At 53.8% G+C, this 18,918-nt stretch overlaps 1 protein-coding gene across 4 annotated transcripts in view; it reads right to left on the minus strand.

The window, feature by feature from the left end:
• ZNF335 (zinc finger protein 335) overlaps nt 1-18,061 on the minus strand; it is a 31,498-nt gene extending 13,437 nt beyond the window's left edge. The window contains exons 1-20 of one of the 4 annotated variants that reach the window (XR_005377927.1): nt 17,747-18,061; nt 16,826-17,076; nt 15,391-15,631; nt 14,526-14,603; nt 14,009-14,308; nt 13,792-13,926; nt 12,868-13,014; nt 10,900-11,152; nt 10,634-10,811; nt 9,514-9,626; nt 8,723-8,741; nt 8,481-8,597; nt 8,324-8,400; nt 8,076-8,236; nt 7,116-7,348; nt 6,127-6,220; nt 5,939-6,033; nt 2,149-2,408; nt 1,060-1,171; nt 600-974 (exon numbers count right to left, since the gene is read on the minus strand). Coding sequence is in view for 2 of the 4 variants with exons in the window: in XM_038572477.1 (XP_038428405.1) it covers nt 600-974; nt 1,060-1,171; nt 2,149-2,408; nt 5,939-6,033; nt 6,127-6,220; nt 7,116-7,348; nt 8,076-8,236; nt 8,324-8,400; nt 8,481-8,597; nt 8,723-8,741; nt 9,514-9,626; nt 10,634-10,811; nt 10,900-11,152; nt 12,868-13,014; nt 13,792-13,926; nt 14,009-14,308; nt 14,526-14,603; nt 15,391-15,631; nt 16,826-17,026 (3,189 nt within the window). In the remaining 2 variants the exon portion in view is untranslated. Of the gene's footprint in view, nt 1-599; nt 975-1,059; nt 1,172-2,148; nt 2,409-5,938; nt 6,034-6,126; nt 6,221-7,115; nt 7,349-8,075; nt 8,237-8,323; nt 8,401-8,480; nt 8,598-8,722; nt 8,742-9,513; nt 9,627-10,633; nt 10,812-10,899; nt 11,153-12,867; nt 13,015-13,791; nt 13,927-14,008; nt 14,309-14,525; nt 14,604-15,390; nt 15,632-16,825; nt 17,077-17,746 lie in introns of those variants that run through there. The other 3 variants (XM_038572478.1, XM_038572477.1, XR_005377926.1) reach the window with 3 other exon arrangements.
• Nucleotides 18,062-18,918: the final 857 nt, after the last annotated feature.

The following is an 18,918-nucleotide window of genomic DNA, read 5'->3' on the forward strand; positions in this document are numbered from 1 at the left end:
GAGAAGGAAACGTCATAGGTCCCATCGTGAGGTCACTTACAGATCCTGCCCCTGTTCTGACTCAGTGTACCCCCACTAAGCCTAAGATACAGGCTCAGATGAGGGAACCTCTGAAGGGCTCTTCCAGCCGGGATATTCTGGGGTTCTGGGCCCTGCTCCCTCACTGAGCTGCTGTGAGGACTCAGAGCAAGGCTACATCTGGAAATGGGAATTCCTGGGGGAAGGCCCCCACCAGAACCTGCCTTTCCCACCAACTTCCTTGCTCTGTGCGTGCTCCCTATTCTAGACAACCTGCGTTTCCCTGAGCACACCTCATGCCACCATGCCTGTGCTGCAGCCCCTAGAGACCCAGGTCGGCCAGCACCCGCACCCTGAGTCCTGTTCCCTGTGCTCTGTCATCTGCATTCTGTTCATGCCGGGGACACTGCTGGGCATGAGTCATGCTGGTTTGGTTTCCTGCCAGACTGAATGCTGAACCCTCTCGGAGTCATCTCTGACCCTAGAAGGGGGCAGAGGGCTTGGCTCGGGGTGTTCAGTTAAGGTTTATGACACGAGTGGCCGAATGAGTGCCAGGAGAGGCACAGGGGCATAGCACCTACCCGGACCTCAGGCCACTGGCGGGCACTGAAGGGACAGTCAGGACACTTGAAGGCACTAGGTCCGGCGTGGGCCCGTTTATGACTCTCCATCTCTGCACGGCCAGGGAAGGCCTCAGCACAGATCTTGCAGGAAAACTTCTTTGATGATGCCGTGGCTGCAGATGGTGGCGACGGCGGAACTCCCAGACCCAGGGCTTTGTTGGCCACAGGGGGTGGGGAAGCAGAGCCCTGGGAGTCTCCCACCCGGTGGGTCCTGGCTGGAGATGGGGGTTCAGGGCCGTCTCTGGGCAGACCCCCACACTGTAGCAGAGGCCACTTGGCTCCAGAGGCCAGGGAATCCGCATTTGGGAAGGAGATAGAGCCATCTGCAGTCAGCTGTAGGGAGATGGAGAAGCATGATACACTGATGAGGATGGGGGAAAGATGAGAAATAGGGGAGGACTGGTATCCCAAGCCTCACCTCGATGTGGTGCAGCTGGGTCCCATCGGCTGCCATGATATAGTGGGTGCCAGCTTCCTTCAGGGTGTCACTCACAACCACAGCCTGGGCTGCCTCCCCTGGGGGCTCCTCACTGTGGGCACAAAAGAGGGGAGGAATGAGTGCCAGGAAGGGATAGAAGGCCACAGAAGCCCCCTACCCCAAGAAATCATCAATGGAGGGGTGACTGCCACCACGGGTGGCCTCCCTGGCATGAACTTCATTCTGCCCCTTTCCTGCTGCACCTCGACAGTCTCTTCCAGAAACGGTGACCACAGGTCCAATGTATCATCCTGCTCAACCGTAGTAATCCTGGCTCCCTTGGAGGGTAGGGTGGGCAGAGAGCCCCAGGGGTCTGGCCAGGTGCAGCAACAGGAGGGGCCAGTGGGGGAGGCAGGGCTGGCAAGTACCCGGAGACTAGAGCACATGGCAGACACTGTGACCAGGCCACCCGAGCCTGCTGCCAGCCCAGGGACCCGGATTCTCATCCCAGGCACACACAGTGACACGTCGGTGCCTGGACGGAGGGCTTTCTCCGACTGCCCAGGACTTCAGTGAGCATACACACAGCTCTGGCCCGAACCTGCTCAGTGTAGGGGAAGCAGAGTGCAGTTCCCAGGCCTCCAGTGCCAGAGAGGAGCCTCCAGTGCCAGAGAGGAGCCTGAGCTTGCCTGCTGGGGCAGAACTGGACACCACCTTGAGGATCACCCACAACAAAAAGCATGTGACTTTAGAACCAAAGGTTCAACTCTTCACTTACTCCTGGTCTGACCTCGGGCCAGTTACTCAACGTCCCTGGCCTATTTACTCACTTGTAAAATGAGAGAAACATGGATCTCGCAAGAATGGTTTAGGTGAGTTCATAAATGTCCAGTGCCTGGAAAATCTAAGTGGCCCAAAAATAGTAGCTTCCAACCTCCTGAGAAAGCTATGACTCCCATGGCTAATTATGTTACATGTATTAGGACTTTTGCTTCCCACCAACTAGGCTCCAGTGGGCACAGCTCTTATTTGAGGCTCCCGGCATGCCTATCAATGGCTGAAGGGGGCCTTGGATGCAGCAGGTCTCACCTGTAAGGCGTGCCAGGAGCTGACGTCCCCTCCTCCATAGGGGGTGCTGTGATGACGCTGTAGCCAGTCCCACCAAACGGACCCGGTGCCAGGGTGATCTGCTGCAGGTCAGGAGCGCCTAGCTGGCTCTCTGCTGCCACGCTGCTCCCTGGCTCTGCCACGTGGAGGGTTACCACTTGTGGAGTGGCACCTGCTGGGGAAGGCTGCCCACCAGGGCATGCTAACTCTGCTTCCATGTCCTCTGACTTCACCACGGCCACCTATAACAGAATCCATGGACATTATGAGCACGGTCTGTGGTGAAGAGGCTGGTGTTCAGAGACCTTCTCTATCTCAGGGCCTAAAGGTTACCCACACTCAGGCAACCAAGTGCTGCCACCAGTCATTTGTACAACCCCAACTGTGTGTTCTTTCTAAAACACAATCAGGTTCTCCAAGCCCCACCCAGCAACTGGAAATAAACTTAACAAGACCAGGGTAGAGCAATGCTGCCCTCCAGGGGTGTTGGGCAATGTCTGAAGACAGTGTTTGGTTGTCACAATTGGAAGGGAGGTGGTATTGGCATGTAGGGGTTATTTGTCAGAGATGTGGCTAACCACCCCACAATGAGTAAGATGGCTCCTGCAACAAAGAACCATGCAGCACAAAAGGCCAAGACTGAGAAATCCTAGGATAGAGAGACAAGTGGCAAACCATTAAAAAAAAAAAACAAACAAACAAACAAAAAAAAAACATGATCTCACATCTTACTCCAGGTCCGATTCAAATAGACTAAAGAAAAAAAAAAAACAAATAAATTAAAGACTCAAATGTAATAATAAAAAACTCTAAATAGGAACGCCTGGGTAGCTCAGTGGTTGAGCATATGCCTTTGGCTCAGGGCGTGACTCTGGAGTCCCAAGATCGAGTCCCGCATCGGGCTCCCTGCATGAAGCCTGCTTCTCCCTCTGCCTGTGTCTCTGGCTCTCTCTCTGTATCTCTCACGAATACATAAATCTATTTAAAAAAAAAAAAAAAGCTAAATATATGAAGAGAAAATGCAGATAAGTGTTTTTATGATCTAGGGTGGGAAGATTTTTTTCTAATCATGACAGAAAAAGATGCTAGAACCTACAGCAAAACAAACCATAAACTGAAATGAGAAAAATGTAGTAGTTAACGATTCATAGGAGAGAGAAAAGGGAAGTCTCCTTCATATACAAAGAGTTGCTGCAAAGTGATGATAACACTAATAGGGGAAGCTGGGTAGCACAGCTAGTTGAGTGTCCAACTCTTGGTTTCGGCTCGGGTCATGATCTTGGGGTAGTAGGATCGGGCCTGCATGGGGCTCCGTGCTCAGTGAGGACTCTGCCTAAGGTTTCTCTTTCTGCACCCCCCCCCTTCACGTGTGTGCTCTCTCAAATAAAATCCTTTTTTTTTTTCTTTAAGACTGACAATAGGAAAACGGATACATGACACAAAAAGGTAAGTCAGAGAAGAAGTAAGTGGTCTGTGAACATACAGAAAATAGTTCAATCTAATTTATGGTCACAAAATTATAAATTAAGACCATGAGGGGTACCGGCTACTCAGAGGAGCATGCCACTTTTGATCTCGGGGTTGAGTTTGAACCCTATATTGCTTGGGTGTAGAGATTACTTAATTAAAAACTTAAAAAAGAAAGGTCATGAAATATACTTCTAGGGCAGCCCGGGTGGCTCAGCAGTTTAGCGCCGCCTTCAGCCGAGGGTGTGATCCTGAAGACGCGGGATCGAGTCCCATGTCAGGCTCCCTGCATGGAGCCTGCTTCTCCCTCTGCCTGTGTCTCTGCCTCTGTGTGTGTGTGTGTGTGTCTCTCATGAATGAATAAATAAAATCTTAAAAAAAAATCTATACACACACACACACACACACACACACACACACACTTCTATGTGGAAGAGATTTATTAAAATTAGGGACATCCAGGGTTGGCAAAGGCATAGTAAACACGCTTCGCTCTAATGGTGGTCACAAAAAAACAACGTATCTCTGTAAGAGGCTTCATACCTTCAGACCCACCAATTCTACTTCTAGGAGGCTTTTTAACTAAAAAATGTTACGAGCACCGGAAATATATGTGTACTGAAGTACTGCCCTGATTAATGAAAAACTGGAAATAACCAACAAAGGACTGAATGAACTTACAACATCTATACGATGGAATAACATGGAGATGTAAAGTGGAAATGTCTTAGTAAGAGAGAGGAGATCTGTATGCACCTACCAGGCCATGCCTCACATACTGCGGAGTGAAGAAAAGTGGGCTGTGGATAAGCATGAATCATGTGACCCTAAATATATATATATATATATTTATTTTTATTTTTTTTCTAAATATATATTTTTAAGATTTATTTAATTTAGAGAGGGACAGAGGCAGGAGGAGACAGAATCTCAAGCAGACTCTGCATACAGCATGGAGCCCGATGTGAGGCTCGATCTCATGACCCTGAAATCATGACCTGAGCCAAAACTGAGAGTCGGATGCTTAACCGATTGCACCACCTAGGCACCTCCATGATCCTATTTTTTAAGGAGCAAAATGTCTCTGTGTTACTGCGTATGTAGAGAAAACTGGAAAAATGCCTGTTAACGGGGAGGGGACGGATGTTAAGGACTTTTACTTTCTGTACAGAACATTTCCTAATGTTCATTTTGGTGGGTTTTTGTTTTTTGTTTTTTTTTACAATGTTTTTGTAATCAGAAAAAAAATGCATGAAATACTGGCATGATGACAGAACAACAGAACAGAACTTGTCCTATATATGTGGGAATCTAGAACATGATAAAGTGGACATTTCTAACCACTGGGGAAGATTATCTGATATACTGCACTGGATAACATTTGGGGGAAAAGTAGTAAAGTTAGTCCCCTACCTTTGTGCATACATCAAAAATAAATTCCCGGTGGAGTAAAGATTTAAGTGTAAAAAATGAAACCCTAAATAGAAAATACAAATGAATGTTTATATAATCTTGGGGGGGGGGGGGGAAGGAGGCCTTTCTAGGGATGATATCAAAGGCAAAAACTATATAAAAGCCTGATTTAACGGTCTAAAAATGTACCAGTTCCACAATCCCCCAAAGGCGCTTAGGGAATCCTAGGAAGCTGTCCTGGTCCAACACCAGGCTCCCTCCTCCAGACTTTTGTCTGTCCTCCAGCCCCCAGGGGCACATTATTGCTCCAAGTTCTTGGAATTTATCATCTCAAACACAGATTCAGTATGTTTTCAAGAGGCTCAGAAACAGGAGGGGCTCCCAAAGCTCTCCCCAACTCTGAGGAGCATGGGAGGTGAGGAAGGGCAAGAGTGACCCCAGGTGGCAAGGAGGGAGAGGTCGTGATGGGGGCTGGGGGGGGGGGGGTGTTGGTGGCTAGGGATCAGCCAGGGCTCCAGGCCCGGGGATGGTGGAGCAGGAGCAAGCGCCCTGGGGGCCTCCTAGCAGTGGGAGGCATCCCAGGATGAGGGTGCTGGGCTACATGGGAAGCGGGCTCCGACCCACAGCACAGGGGGCTGCAGAGCTGGGACGCCCGAGGCGGAGCAGGGGGTGGCGCTAACCGTTTGGCCGGGCAGAGGTCGCCAGTGGCCCTCCCTGCACCGGGGATCCCCCAGGCCCACGTCTGCTCCCTCCTGGGTTTTGGTGGACTGTTTCTTGGCTCAGCGGGAGGGCCCCGAGCACGACTGGCTCCTCTCCTCCAGATGGGGTGTCAGGGCAGAGCAGATGCGGAAGGTGGCTGCGTAGGGGGGTTGGGGGGGTGGCGGCGGCTCACCTGCAGGGCTGTGCCCCCCAGCTCCCGCTGTGCACTCATGTTCAGCAGCAGATCCAAGGCCGTCTGCGTGGCCATTGCTGTCGACTCCTCAGCACCTGGGTTGAGTGAGACCTATGCCTCAGAACAGGCCACCGCCCCGCCCCCCTTCTGCCCAGCTCCCCAGGCTCCCGCCTTCCCTCAGAGCTCACCTTGCTGGTAGATGATGGTGGCCCCACCAAGGGTGTCAGGACAGAGCAGTGGGGGGGTCTCGGGTGCCTGGAAAGGTGCTGCCTCTGGGGGGATCTGCGGGGTGGGGATGTGGCCAAGCCTGAGAGGGGGCAGCTGGGATTCCAGCACGGGTGACCAAGCACCTCCTCAGGCGCTTCATATCCTCTGGCTTGTTTCATCTTCACACAACCACGTCTCAAGATATCTCTCAGCTCAGTGCTACAGATGAACTGACCGAGGCTCAGAAAAGTGGAACACTGGCTACGGTTCCACAGCTAGTAAGTAGCACAAGACTGACTCTGGAGCCTGTGTTCACCAGCACATAGAAGCGGTCCATCTTTTGGGGCACAGGAGGGGGAGACAATGTACTCGGCTATGAGACTACACTTTTCAGCCTGCCTTGCAGCTAGGAAAAGTGGGGCCTTGTGGCTAAGCAGGAGCTTCTGGTTAAGTTCGCAGGGAAGACAGATGGAGAGATGGCACGCTTCCTTTCTGCCCTTCTCCCATCCCTTCCTCCTGCTTCTTGCCTGGGATGTGGCTAGAAGGCTGGAGCTCCTGCAGCTATACTGGACCATGAGGAAACCACAAAGATGGAAGTCGTATGCCTAGGATGGCTGGGAAAAAATATTGAGAGAGCTTGGTCCCTGATGACTGACCGTGGAGCTGCCACACTAGCCCTAGGCTGCCGACCTCTGGACTCGTTTGTGAGAGAATAATAAACTATTACCACAGTTAAGCTACAGAAATCCCATTCTCTATTCCTAGCACTGGAAAGCCACTCCCACTCTGAGCTTAGGGCTGACATATCTGTGACCGCATCTGCTCTTTACTGCAGTTGGAGAGGCAAGGACCATTCTGTTGTCCCCAGTGTGCAAATGAGGATGCTGGGGATGGGAGAGGTGATAGGACACGGTCATCCCGGCACAGGGCCCCAAGCCCCTTCTGAATGCAGCCTGCGTGCTGAGCTTACCTCCGGAGGTGCTGGGGAGCTGGGGGGTGGTCCAGGGGCTGCACTATGCTGCTGCTTCAGCTCCTCAATCTGCTGCAGGGAGAAGAAGGGGCGACGGCGGGAAGGGGGCTCCTCAGGGTGGCGCCGCCCCCATTCCTCAAAGCTGCTGGCATGTCGGCATCGTACATGCAGGCGCAGATTCTTCTTGTGTCGTGTGCTGAAGTGGCAGTACTCACAGGCAAAGGGCTTGGCCCCTGCAGGCACAGGCGAAGGGATGCTTGGGCTTTCCCACTCCCCTTTACCATGAAGCCTTCCATGAGCCCAAGGACCTCTCCAACTGTTTCCCTCCCAGCACTTCGTCCCCAAGCTCAGGCAAGCACATGGTGCAGTTTGTTCTGGCGGGCCAGGCCAGGTGTGAACTAGGCCCCCCGGCTGCACTCACAGCCTTCCTAGCAGTATCTCATTTTCACGGCACATGACTACACACTCCTCTTATGAATCACCTCCCCCACGTAGACAGGAATCCAGCCCTCTAGTGTGTCCAATCTCCCCCAGTGTGCCCATCAGAAGGCTGGGCAGCAAGCAGGAGAAAGAATCAACTGTTTTGTCCACTTTCTGTGGGCCGAGCATGGGATGCTGCTTCTCCTACTTCACGCGCAAGGGCAGGGCCTCTGTAAACGTTTCCTGCCCAGCACCCAGCAGACAGGGCTCAGGGAACAGAGCTCACTTTTACAACCATCACTTGGTAGGTACTTCTGACTCCCCCTTTCACAGCCAGGGAAGACTCAGGGCAAGTTGGCCCACGATCATGCAGAGAAGAGCTGGCTGAGCTGAAGAGAGAGTGTGTCACCCTTAGAGGAGATTCCCTTACAACCAAGAAGCTCAGGCTGCTCTCCCCGGGGGCTGTGGCTGCGGAGCAGGAGGAAGAGGACAAAGCAGAGCCTGTGACTCGGGGCACAGTGAGCTGAGGGCCAGCCTGACCTGTGTGCTTGACAGCCACATGGGAGAGCAGGAAGTCCTCCCGGAAGGTGCGGTAGGGGCAGAAGCTGCATTTGAATGGCTTGTCACTGACATGAGACAGCTGGTGGTTCAGTAGTGCTTTCTTGTCCTCACACACAAACTCACAGAACTCGCACTTGAACCTTGGAGTGGTGAGAGGGAGGGAAGATCAGCAGTGGGCTGGGCTGAGCTGGGGTGCTCCAGTCCCAGGGGCCTTCTTGGGAATATACCTGCGGTTGGCAACAGCCTGGATGTGTGTGAGCAGGTGCATCTTAAAGGTGTAGCGTTTCTTAAAGGACTTTCCACACTGTGAGGAACAGAGTGAGTTAGATGGGGGATTGCCCAGGGTGACCCTCCATCCTGCCCCCAGCCCTTGGCCCCACCCACCTTGTCACACATGTGGGGCTTCTCCGTGCTGTGTGTCTTCATGTGCTGTGTGAGTCTCTTCTGCATCGGGTAGACACGGCCACACACAGGGCAAGGGAAGGAGCTCAGCTTGGGGGTCTGGGATGGGACAAGAAGGGACCAGATGAAGAAAGAAGGGGAGGAGAGAGGGTGAGACCTTACCTCCTGCCTCCACCCTGACAAGCAGCCCTCAAGCAGACTTCTTTCCCCAGGCCCAGACTCACCGGATCTGGTCTCTTCTTCCTGGGGGAGAAAGGCATAGGAGTCAGACCACTGCTTCCCCAAGCCCACCTCAGACCTTCTCACACAGACCAGACCCAGTCTCAGCCCTGAGTGTCCCTATTGTCTGACCAAGCCCTTCTCTTCACAACAGGGTTTCTCTAAGTAGAATTCACTAGGAAATGCTAGGAGGCATGCTGTAAATAAATTCTGGAATGGTGCTTTCCTCCTTCATCACAAAATAAAATGTGCACTGTAAAGGCCATAAGAAGTCCTGCATAAAAAAAAAAAAAAAAAAAAAAAAAAGAAGTCCTGCAGAAAAGAGCTGGTGAACCAGGTGTTCTATCTGGTGTCCCCAATCTTACTTCCCCCTGCCCAACTTTTTAAAAGAAAACCCATAAGCATCTTGGAGTTCAGGCTTTCCTGAAAGCACAGTTTGAAAGTCAGTGTCCTCATGGACTCCACCTCTGCTCACACAGCGCCCCAAGCGGAGTGAGCTCTTTCCTAAAGCTGAGTTGATTTACTGAGCTTTAGCTACACGATTCCCTTCCATCCTTTCAACAATGACCATACCTACCTCACAAAGCGCATAGCAGGGAAGAGACTGAACAAGAGCCCCCAGAAGCCCTGCTACTGCTCTAAGCCAAGCAAGCTGGGATGAATGGCCTATCTTTCTGATGTCTGTAATGTGCTGCCAATGGGGTGGCCCAGGGCAGGTGCTCAGCAAGGGGGAAATGCGGTTGTGCTGGGCCTCTACGTCCCACTCTGACCTGTATACACCCCTGCATGCACTGACCGGTCTCGACTGTGCACAGCTGCGTGCCGGACCACATCCTTCCGGTAGACACTGGTATAGCTGCATTCGTCACACTTGTAGGGCTTACTGCCCACGTGATTGAACATGTGCTCCTAGGACAGAGGTAAATGGGGTCGTGGGCTGGGGTTGGCTTCCCTTGCTCCCCCAACCTGCACCCAAAGTCTTAGAGCTGCTGTGGGAGCAAGTTCCAGAACAAAGGAGTACTATAGGGGCCAGAGCCTATTAGGGCTGGGCCCTCTCCCCAGCAAGGGTATCTACTCTGCACCAGGCCCTGTGCTGGCTCACCATCTGATGGAGGCAGAAACAGGTTCGGAAGGAAGTAACCTTGGCCCCAAGTGACCTTGTGAATGGCAGAGCTTGGAGTCAAATCCAAGTAGCACGGCTCCAGAGCCTTCACTCTCCTGGGGCAGGGTTCTAGAGAACAACTTCTAGGTCATGGGGCCCTGTGTGAGGGAGGATGTACCGTGTGCTGAAAGCTTAGGGGCTCTGGCCTGTGCTTCAGGTAGCCCCTATCCCATGATGGCCAACTCTCTACCTTACTTTGGCCAGGCCAAGCCAGTTTCCTGGGTCAGTAAAATGGGGCTATTGATACCTACAATCACTTTGGGTTGTGTGAGCATGAAACTCAAGCAGGCCTACAAGGCCCGGGTACTGAATAAAAAATGGCCTAGAGTGGCAGCAAGCCCACTGGCACTTTTGGGTAATTGATATAAAAAGGAATGCCTTTCTTGAGACACATTACTGCCATCTACTGGAAAACTTTCTAACATACTGAATTAGATAAAACCAGTTGTACTGCCATCTGCTGTGAAGTGCAGTGTGTCTGTGTGTGTGTGTGAAGCAAATCTATGCTGTCTGCAATGTGCAGAGCACCTCTGATGACATGGCACCACTGTGCAGTGTGCAGCCTGCACAAGTGCCCAAGGCGCTGCCTGAACTCCTTCAGCACACCAGCGGCACACCATGTAAGGTGCCTGGCAAAGGGGCAGGAAGGTGCTAGCCAATGGCCTGTGAACTCCATTCCCTTTGGCACTGCCTGCCAGCCATCATCTTTCTATCCTAGTGCTGCACCCCGCCCCCCACCCCACCCGTTGCCTACCTTGAGTGAAGACCAGCGGCGGGAGCGGTAGCTACACTGCAGACACCTGAAGAGCTGGGGGTCCCCGGCCTCGTGGGAGTTGACGTGGAAGCGCAGGTCCTCGTGGGACAGGAAGCGGGAGCCGCAGATGCGGCACAGGAAAGGTCTCAGGAGGGGTTTGGGAGACTTGTAATAATACCTGCCAGGAGGGCGTTGGGGAGAGGTCTGGCTGGGCTGCGCTGCCAACCATTTCCCCTCCCCTTATCCAGGCTCCCTGTGCCACATACTTGCGGTATTTCTTGCCCAGGAAACGCCTGGAGGGCCGGCCGCGGCGGCGGGGCAGAGCGTCAGGCTCATCTGGGCAGGAGGGTGCTGCGTTCTCCGCATCCGACTGGCTCACACCAGGGTCCACAGGGGCCCTATCAGCCTTGCCCAGGGCAGCCAGGCATCCTGGACCCGAGGAGCTGGGTGCTTCGGGGTCTGGGGGCTCTGGAGGGCTCTGTCCGCTCTGGGAACTCACCAGAGGTTCCCCTTCCACACCTGCCACGGACATGGGCACGAATTAGCCACAGACACACCAAGACAGATGTGGACAAGTGTGCCAGAGGCCAGCCAAAATATTTCCTCAAACACGGTCACAGGCTCCCGATGGGCACTTCAGGTCATGGGACAGACGCAGTGGCCTGAAGTTAGAGGGCAGTGTGGACACAAGCCCTCCTACAGTTGGCCTGTTGCTGGCACAGGACAACTTACACATGACAGTCTGCAGTAGCAGCAAGAGCTGGGGACTTCCCTGTCAAGAGACCCACATGCTAACTCAGCTCAGACACTGGGCTCCTGTGCATCCTTGGGCAAAGCCACCGCCCTGAGTCTCATTTTCTGTCAAGTGGAGATGATACCTGCTGTGCTAGTGATCTCATGGAACATTCTAGGGCCTGGGAGTAACAGCAGGGACTTTAACACTGCTTTTCCCTAGGGAGGCTGGGAGGCTGGAGAGCAGACGAGAGGAAGGGAGGAGACATCACATCACTGTACACACTCAAAACGTTTAAAAGTCTGAACAATCTGAATGTGTTACCTATTCAAAAACATCAACAGAAAAAAAAATCTACAGTATTCCAGTGTAATGTTTTAAAAATTAAAAGTGATCTACACAATGCCAATGACATCTGCTTCTTGATGGGGGAGGGGGGTACTGGCTATACAGGTGTATTGCCCTCATCAAAATTTCCTAAGGATTATGTGTATTTTCCCATAAAGATCTTAACAATAAGTTATTTTAAGACGCCTGGGTGGCTCAGTCACTTAAGTACCTGCCTTCAGCTCAGGTCATGATCTCAGGGTCCTGGGAACGAGCCTGCGTCAGGCTCTCTGCTTGGCGGGGAGTCCGCTTCTCCCTCTACCCCTTCTTCCCCCAGCTCGTGCTTTCTCCCATGCTCTCTCTCTCAAATAAAATCTTAAAATAAAAATTTATTTATTTATTTATTTTTTAATTTTTTATTTATTTATGATAGTCACAGAGAGAGAGAGAGAGAGAGAGAGAGAGAAGCAGAGACATAGGCAGAGGGAGAAGCAGGCTCCATGCACTGGGAGCCTGATGTGGGATTCGATCCCGGGTCTCCAGGATCGTGCCCTGGGCCAAAGGCAGGCACCAAACCGCTGCGCCACCCAGGGATCCCTTAAAATAAAAATTTAATAATCTCCCCCAAACTGCATATACAAAAACAGCTAATATGTGATTTTGTATGTATTTACACCTTAAAGAACTCGTGAAAGACAGGTGCAATCATCTCCATTCATAATAAAGGAAGAGGGGATTCAAGAGGCAAAGTACCATGCTCTGATTCACACAGCTAGTAGGTGGCAGAGCCTTCATGCCCACGGGGCTTTCTCCTCCCCTGCCTGTAATACTCCAAGCCAGTGCTCCCTGGACAGTTTCAGGCCTCAGACTTGATGTCATTTCGGCAGTCATACTTAAAACTTATCTTCTTAGTTCAGTTATAAAGATTCAAACTTCTGTGCTGTGACACCTTGCCATTGAGAAGTCTTGTCACAAAGCTGATGTATCACTTCTTAACTCAGGGTTTCTCGAGCTTGGTCTGAGAAGGCTGTATGAGGAGGCCTGCAGGGCCCCCTGGTTTGTTATATGCTGCCCTGTATGGCACACTCAGTCTCCAACGCTCTATAGGAAGAAGTAGGGAATGAGGCCACCATTCAGCCCCACTCACACAACCCCACCTATGACCAACTCTCACCATCTGGGAGGTCCGAGGTCTCTAGGCGAGGCAGTTTCCGAGGCCGGCCAGGTCTCCTTCTCGGTCTTGGAGTACTGGGAGTAGGGCGCTGGGGCCGTAGCTGCCGGCCCCGGGGCTCATCCTCAGCTGGATTGTAGTCACTGTCCTCTGTGGGGACCACATGAGAAGGTTGTGGGCATCAACCCTGACCCCTAACCGGGTTTCCCTGGGAAGAGGCCCTCTTCCCATCCCTGCCTACTTCCCCTCCAAGCTCACCAACCAGTAATGCCTCCTCCAGAAAGCCCTCCTGGTCTCCCCCTGGCTGACTATGAACGCCTCTCTCCAAGCCCCTGCAATCCTTTCTCTGCACCCTTCCTGACTCTGACCACTAACTCAGACAGCACCACTGTGTTAACTAGAAAAAGATGCCCCTTCCTTAAGACACTTTATAGCCACTGTTAGAAAATAGTTGGAATAAACATTCAAACCTACAACTCTGACAACCATGCTATTCAGTGCAAGAGCCACTAGCCATGTGTCACTATCAAGCACTGTGTGTGATCTACATTGAGACACTGGATTTCAAAAAACTAGTATTAAAAAAGAAAGTAAAATAACCTGCTGATAATTATGATTAAGCTTAATCTTTCAACCTTTTTACGTATAGTTACAAGAAAAAAATGCATGTGTGGCTTGTATTCTATTTCTGTCGGACAAGTGTGAATGTGGCCCTCTTAGATGTGGTGCTCTTTTTTAGTGCACAGCCTGCACAGCTGTACACAGAGGTCCTGACCTCAGAGCCCCAACTCCTGTCTTATACTGGAGGCACCCACACGCCTGAATCTGTGCCAGGTCCTCTTTCCCAGCCCTCCACATGGGCCAGAGGGAACTCAGTATTTGAAGATGGCTATGGCGGTAGTATGCCTGGGAGCCAAGGTGGCCTACCCTCTAGGTCATCAATGGCGCCGGCGTCGATGATGTCATCATCATCTTCCTCCTCTGGCCCCTCTTCCTCCTGGGTCTTGGCTGAGGTGCCCCATTTCCGCAGACGCCCCTTCTTTCCAGCCGCAGCTGCTGCTGCTGTGAAGATCAGAGAAGCTTGCCATGTCTGGCTCTCGGCACCCACCCCCACCGCGCAGCGTCAGCCAGTCAGTCAGTGCACCTGGTCGGAAGTGACGCTCCCGCATATGGCGCAACAACGTGGCTTTGGTGCTGCTCCGGTACTGGCACATCTTGCACTTGAATTGCTGTACCACCACCACCTCCATCATGGCCTCCAGGCTCTGCAGGTCTGGCTCCTCGGTGCCAGAGCCTGGGGGCGGCTGCGCCGGGGAGCTGGGCCTACCCCGTGCTTCCTCAGGGGGCTCTAGGCACGTGGATGTGGGGCCATCAGCCAGGGCCTCGATGGCTGCCAGGCTGTGAGCCAAGGTGGAACTGGACATTGGCGAAGCCATGGGGGCACCTGGTGGTGGGTGAGGGAATCAGAGAGAAGGGAAGGCAAGGGGAAGGTGGGCCATGATCAACAGCTGCCCCTCCCAGGGAGGTCCAGGGATCCAGGAACCCAAATCCCCACCAGAATGACTGGGGAAACGGGCCCAGAGCAGTGGACAACCTGCCAAGATCACACAGTGAGTTTATACAGAGCCCCCTCACCCACTGCAGGGCTCCCTGGGTCTTACCATCATCTGGGCCCTGCAGGATCAGGTACCGTGCAGTCTCGGCCCCACCATCCTCAGCACTGGTTACGGTGATACAGCCTGGGCAGAAATGTGGGGAGCTGACGATGACAACTGTTACTGTCCACATTCACAGCCAACTATGAACCAGCTGTACTACCCACCGAGCCTCACTTGCATCCTGTCCCTGCTTGTGCACCGTCACCCAGAGCAGGACTGTCGGGATGTCTGGTGGGACACGCTGGCCCAGCACCCGGCCTAGTCACGCAGGAGCCATGGCTACCCCTGCCACCCTACCTCTGACCACTAAAACCTGGAGAGTCCCCCTCCCCATCTCCAAACCTCCCCAAAGTCATAGGCCTAGCCCCTGCATCACTTTCTCAGGGTTGACTTCCCACACCACCCCAGGGCTTTTCGAAGTCTATGGCCTTTACACACACCATTGATAACCCAGGATGCAGGCGGTAATTATGAATACAGACTCTGGAGTCAGAGTATCTGAGCTCATGGCCCAACACTTGCTGGTCACAGTGGGTTCTCATCTAGACTGTGAGGATAATAGCACCTACTTTTTTGGGGTCACCAAGGAACTCGTGAAATACTATATATAAAGTGCTCAGGACAGACCCCAGTACAAAATAAGGTACTATTGTTTCTGTGTTTATTCAGCATTTATCACATGCCAGGTATTATACCGCACCATTTCATCAAATCCTCACCTCATTCTCTGCTACAAGATAGGGGCTACTATTCCCATGTTCCACATTTGGAATGCTACAGTTATTTGCCTAAGTTTGCACAGCTGGTTCTGCTGGACCTCACAGGAAAACCCACGGGCTGACTCTTGCTGCCCTCTGCCCTAACTCACTCGGGATTAGGTCTGGCCCAATGGTGGACTCGATAATCTTGTCAATGGCTGAGCCCAGGTCTGAGGAAGAAGCCGTGCAGTCGGACACCAGCATGTTGGGGTCTGGGAGTGCGCTGGAGTGCACCAGGGCTGGGGGACCACCTGTCACCCCTGCCACTGGCCCACGGGACACAGAAGATGAATCAGGCAGGTACCCGTGGGGCAGAGGGTCTGTGCTCGAGCTGCTCTCAGATACTTCTTCCTGGATGATAGGAAACAGGGAGAGAGGAATTTTAGGAGTCAGGGATGGTGCAAGGCAGGTTGTTACCCACTAGACAGAGCTCCCGGGCCCTCAGACATGGTGAATGGTGCCATCCACACGTCAGCCTCACTGATGACCAGCAGATGCCCTCTAGTCACAGAGCCACCAAAGAACAAGTTCCAGGGTCCCCAGCTCTGGTCAGGTAAGAGGCCCCGTAATCCCCATACCCACACAACAGCCTGACAGAACTATTTTCACTGGGCTTTTGTTTTTTAAAGGTTTTTATTTATTTATTCATGAAAAACCCGAAGAGAGAGGCAGAGACACAGGCAGAGGAAGAAGCTGGCTCCATACAGGGAGCCCAACATGGGACTCGATCTGGGACTCCAGGATCACGCCCTGGGCCATAGGCAGGTGCCAAACCGCTGAGCCACCCAGGGATCCCAGGTCCATCTCTGTTCAATTAACGAAACCCTTGGACCCCAAAATGGGGTCCATCTTTGGGCAGCTCTAGAACATGAGGTCTTGGAAGTCATTATCTTGCAGGTAATAACAATGGTAATGGCTAATACTTACTGAGTACGTACTATGCGTGCTAGGCACTGTTTTATTAATGCTTTGCGTGTATTAATCCTCACAAAACCCCTACTGAGGCAGATATATTTATCATTCCGTCTTTACAGATGAGAAAACTGAGAGCTAGAAATGAGGTAGCTTGTCCAAGATTACAGAGCCAGGAGATGACAGCGTTACAGAACGTGTCCAAGAGTACTCCCTCTGAGGCAAGTATTCCTGCTCCATTTTACAGAGAGAAGAATGAGGCCCAAAGAGGTCTCCCGGTGAATCGGAGGCAGAGCCAAGCCTTGAACCAGGGTACCTGCATTCTCAAAGAGTGAGGACAGTGGGTAGTGGAGTGGGGAAGACCACGGCTCAGATCTGAATCGTGGCTCTGCCGGCTCCCTGTGCCTCGGTTTCCTTCCCTATAAGATGTTCAAGAGTGATATATACGTGCCTTACTAGGTCTCAGACTTAAATGAGAAAAATCCACGCTAGGGGCTTGGCAGGGTGCCTGACGGGCCGTAAACCAAAAACAACTATCAGTTGCAAGCCAGCCTCTCCGGCTGCTTCCCTCGGCTGCCAGGCAAGCCGCCTGCGGTCCCCGCCTCCACCCACGCCGGCCAGCACGGTCCATACCAGAGAGCCGCAGCCTCGGTCAGAGCTTTGCCCCACGCCGGAGTCGTCGGCCTCCGCCGGCCCCGGAGCGGCCGCGGCGTCGCTGCTGTCTGCCGACACCGCTTCAGAGGTGCCCACGCCCAGGCCGCTCTCAGAGGGCTCCTCGGGCCGGCCAGGCCCCGGGGCCGCGTCGCTGCTGCTCTCCACCTCGTTCTCCTCCATGGGCTCGGGGGGCCGCCCGACAGGGAGGCGCAGGGGCTGGCTCCTTCACTCTGCGGGAAGAGGCGACGCGGGCTGGACCTGGAACAGGTGGGCCTCCTCCCCGGCCCACCCAGCTGCGCCCGTGTGCCCATTCCGCAGGTGCAAAGACTGAGTCTCCGCCGAGGAGGGGCTTTCCCGTGTGCGGAGACAGGAGCCTCGGGGAAAACTGGACCGAGAAGGCTGGCCTCCCGATCTAGAGCCTTCCCCATCCCCGGGAGGGCGGTCAATGGCCGGTAATCTTGACCCTCCTCGTCTCCCCTCCGTAATTCCCGCAGCGTGGTTCGCCCTAAGAGCGCGCTCGGGCCGGGCTCGGCGGCTCAGCCCTTCGGCCCCCGAGTCCCCCCGGGCGCAGGGTCGGTGGTACAGCCCGCAGGCCCCCCGGGTCAGTGGCTCGCTCCCCCCTCCCCTGGCTCCCATGCGGAGGGGGCTGACAGCGACGGTCCCGGGGCCTGGCGACTCGGGGCTGTCCCCGGCGCTGCCTGCGCTCCAGGCCCGACGCCATCTTGCGGCGGCGCCGGGTTTCCGCTCAGGCAAGTGCGAGAGCGACTAAAGGGCCTGGGACCCCGGGGCCCTGTTCGGACAGCCCCGCCGGCCCGGGAGCTCGCCGCCGGCTCTCTCCGCAGCGTGGCCCCACTTCGCGGCCGCGTGCAGTGGGGCGATCTGACTGTACCCGATGCTCACCCGACGCTTTCGTCGCCGCGCGCCTCTCCGACTCCGGCATCGACGAGGTCGCCATCCTCTTCCCCCCTCTGCGGAGGGACCCGTCGGCCCACCGTAGGCCGGGACTACTTCCTACGCCGACCCGGAGAAAGACAACTTTCCGGCGTGTCAGAAGGTCCTCCTGAGGCCTCAGAACCATGGTCCAGTCCGGAGAGAGTCTAGAATTTTATACGTCGCCAAGCACGGGCGGCAGAATCCGCTATGGGTCGGGAACTACTTTCTCTCTTGGCGGAGGGCTACACTGGAAGTGGTTTGTGACGTCAAGGCTGGGTCCCTTCCCCGGGCCGCAGGGTTGGGCGCGGCTAAGGCTGCCCCACGGCCCGGGGGCGTGGCCAGGAGGGGGCGTGGCCCTCGGGGGCGTGGCCACGCCCCCTCCCGGAACTGCTCTCGGGAGTGTACGGCGCCCGGGGCGCTCTGCCTCGGCCGGAGAGGAATAAACAGTATTAGTCATTTCACCTGTCTCAGGACTGGTGACTTAACTCTCTTATCGAGCCTGATCGAATCCTTCCCGATTAGGTCTGATGTATCCTGGGAGGAGGGGAGCATATATAATCCTTGTACCGTTGGGGAAACTGAGGCCCAGAGATGGGAAGTGGCTGGTCCAAAGTCCCCTCTGGGCACTGGGGAGGCAAGTCCGGATGGCTGGATTCGGGGCCATGGAGAGGAGTCAGTTCCCGGCCCTTAGTGAACTTTATTCATACGTCTTTGTTCCACTAGTAGAGCTGGAGATAGAGACCTCCCCCACAGCCCTCCTCTGCTCAGTGTAAACAAGTGTAGATGCATTTTGAGGTCTGCAGCCCTTCAGGTATACCCCTCCTGATGCTGCAAATGCCACCTTTGGCACTATTTTCTGTTTAAGCCTGTCTAGCATTTTGTGAGGGAGCCTGGCCCCTTGGTTTGTCCCTAAATCGGTGTTGTATGAGTTCCATTGAAAAATAGCTACCTTCAATTGAAAAATAGAAATGAGGCGAGAGGAGGAAGACTCTCAAAACACTCCTGTTAAAAAAAAAAACAACAACCCCATTTAAAAAGGCAAAGGGTGCTTGAGTATGAGAGGGTTTCCCTGGTCCTTTACTAGGAGCAGGTTTTGGTAGGGGAAATACAGCATGAGGCCTCTGGATGGGTAAGGTCCC

This window comes from Canis lupus, chromosome 24 (genome assembly GCF_011100685.1).
Source record: "Canis lupus familiaris isolate Mischka breed German Shepherd chromosome 24, alternate assembly UU_Cfam_GSD_1.0, whole genome shotgun sequence".
NCBI lineage: Eukaryota > Metazoa > Chordata > Mammalia > Carnivora > Canidae > Canis > Canis lupus.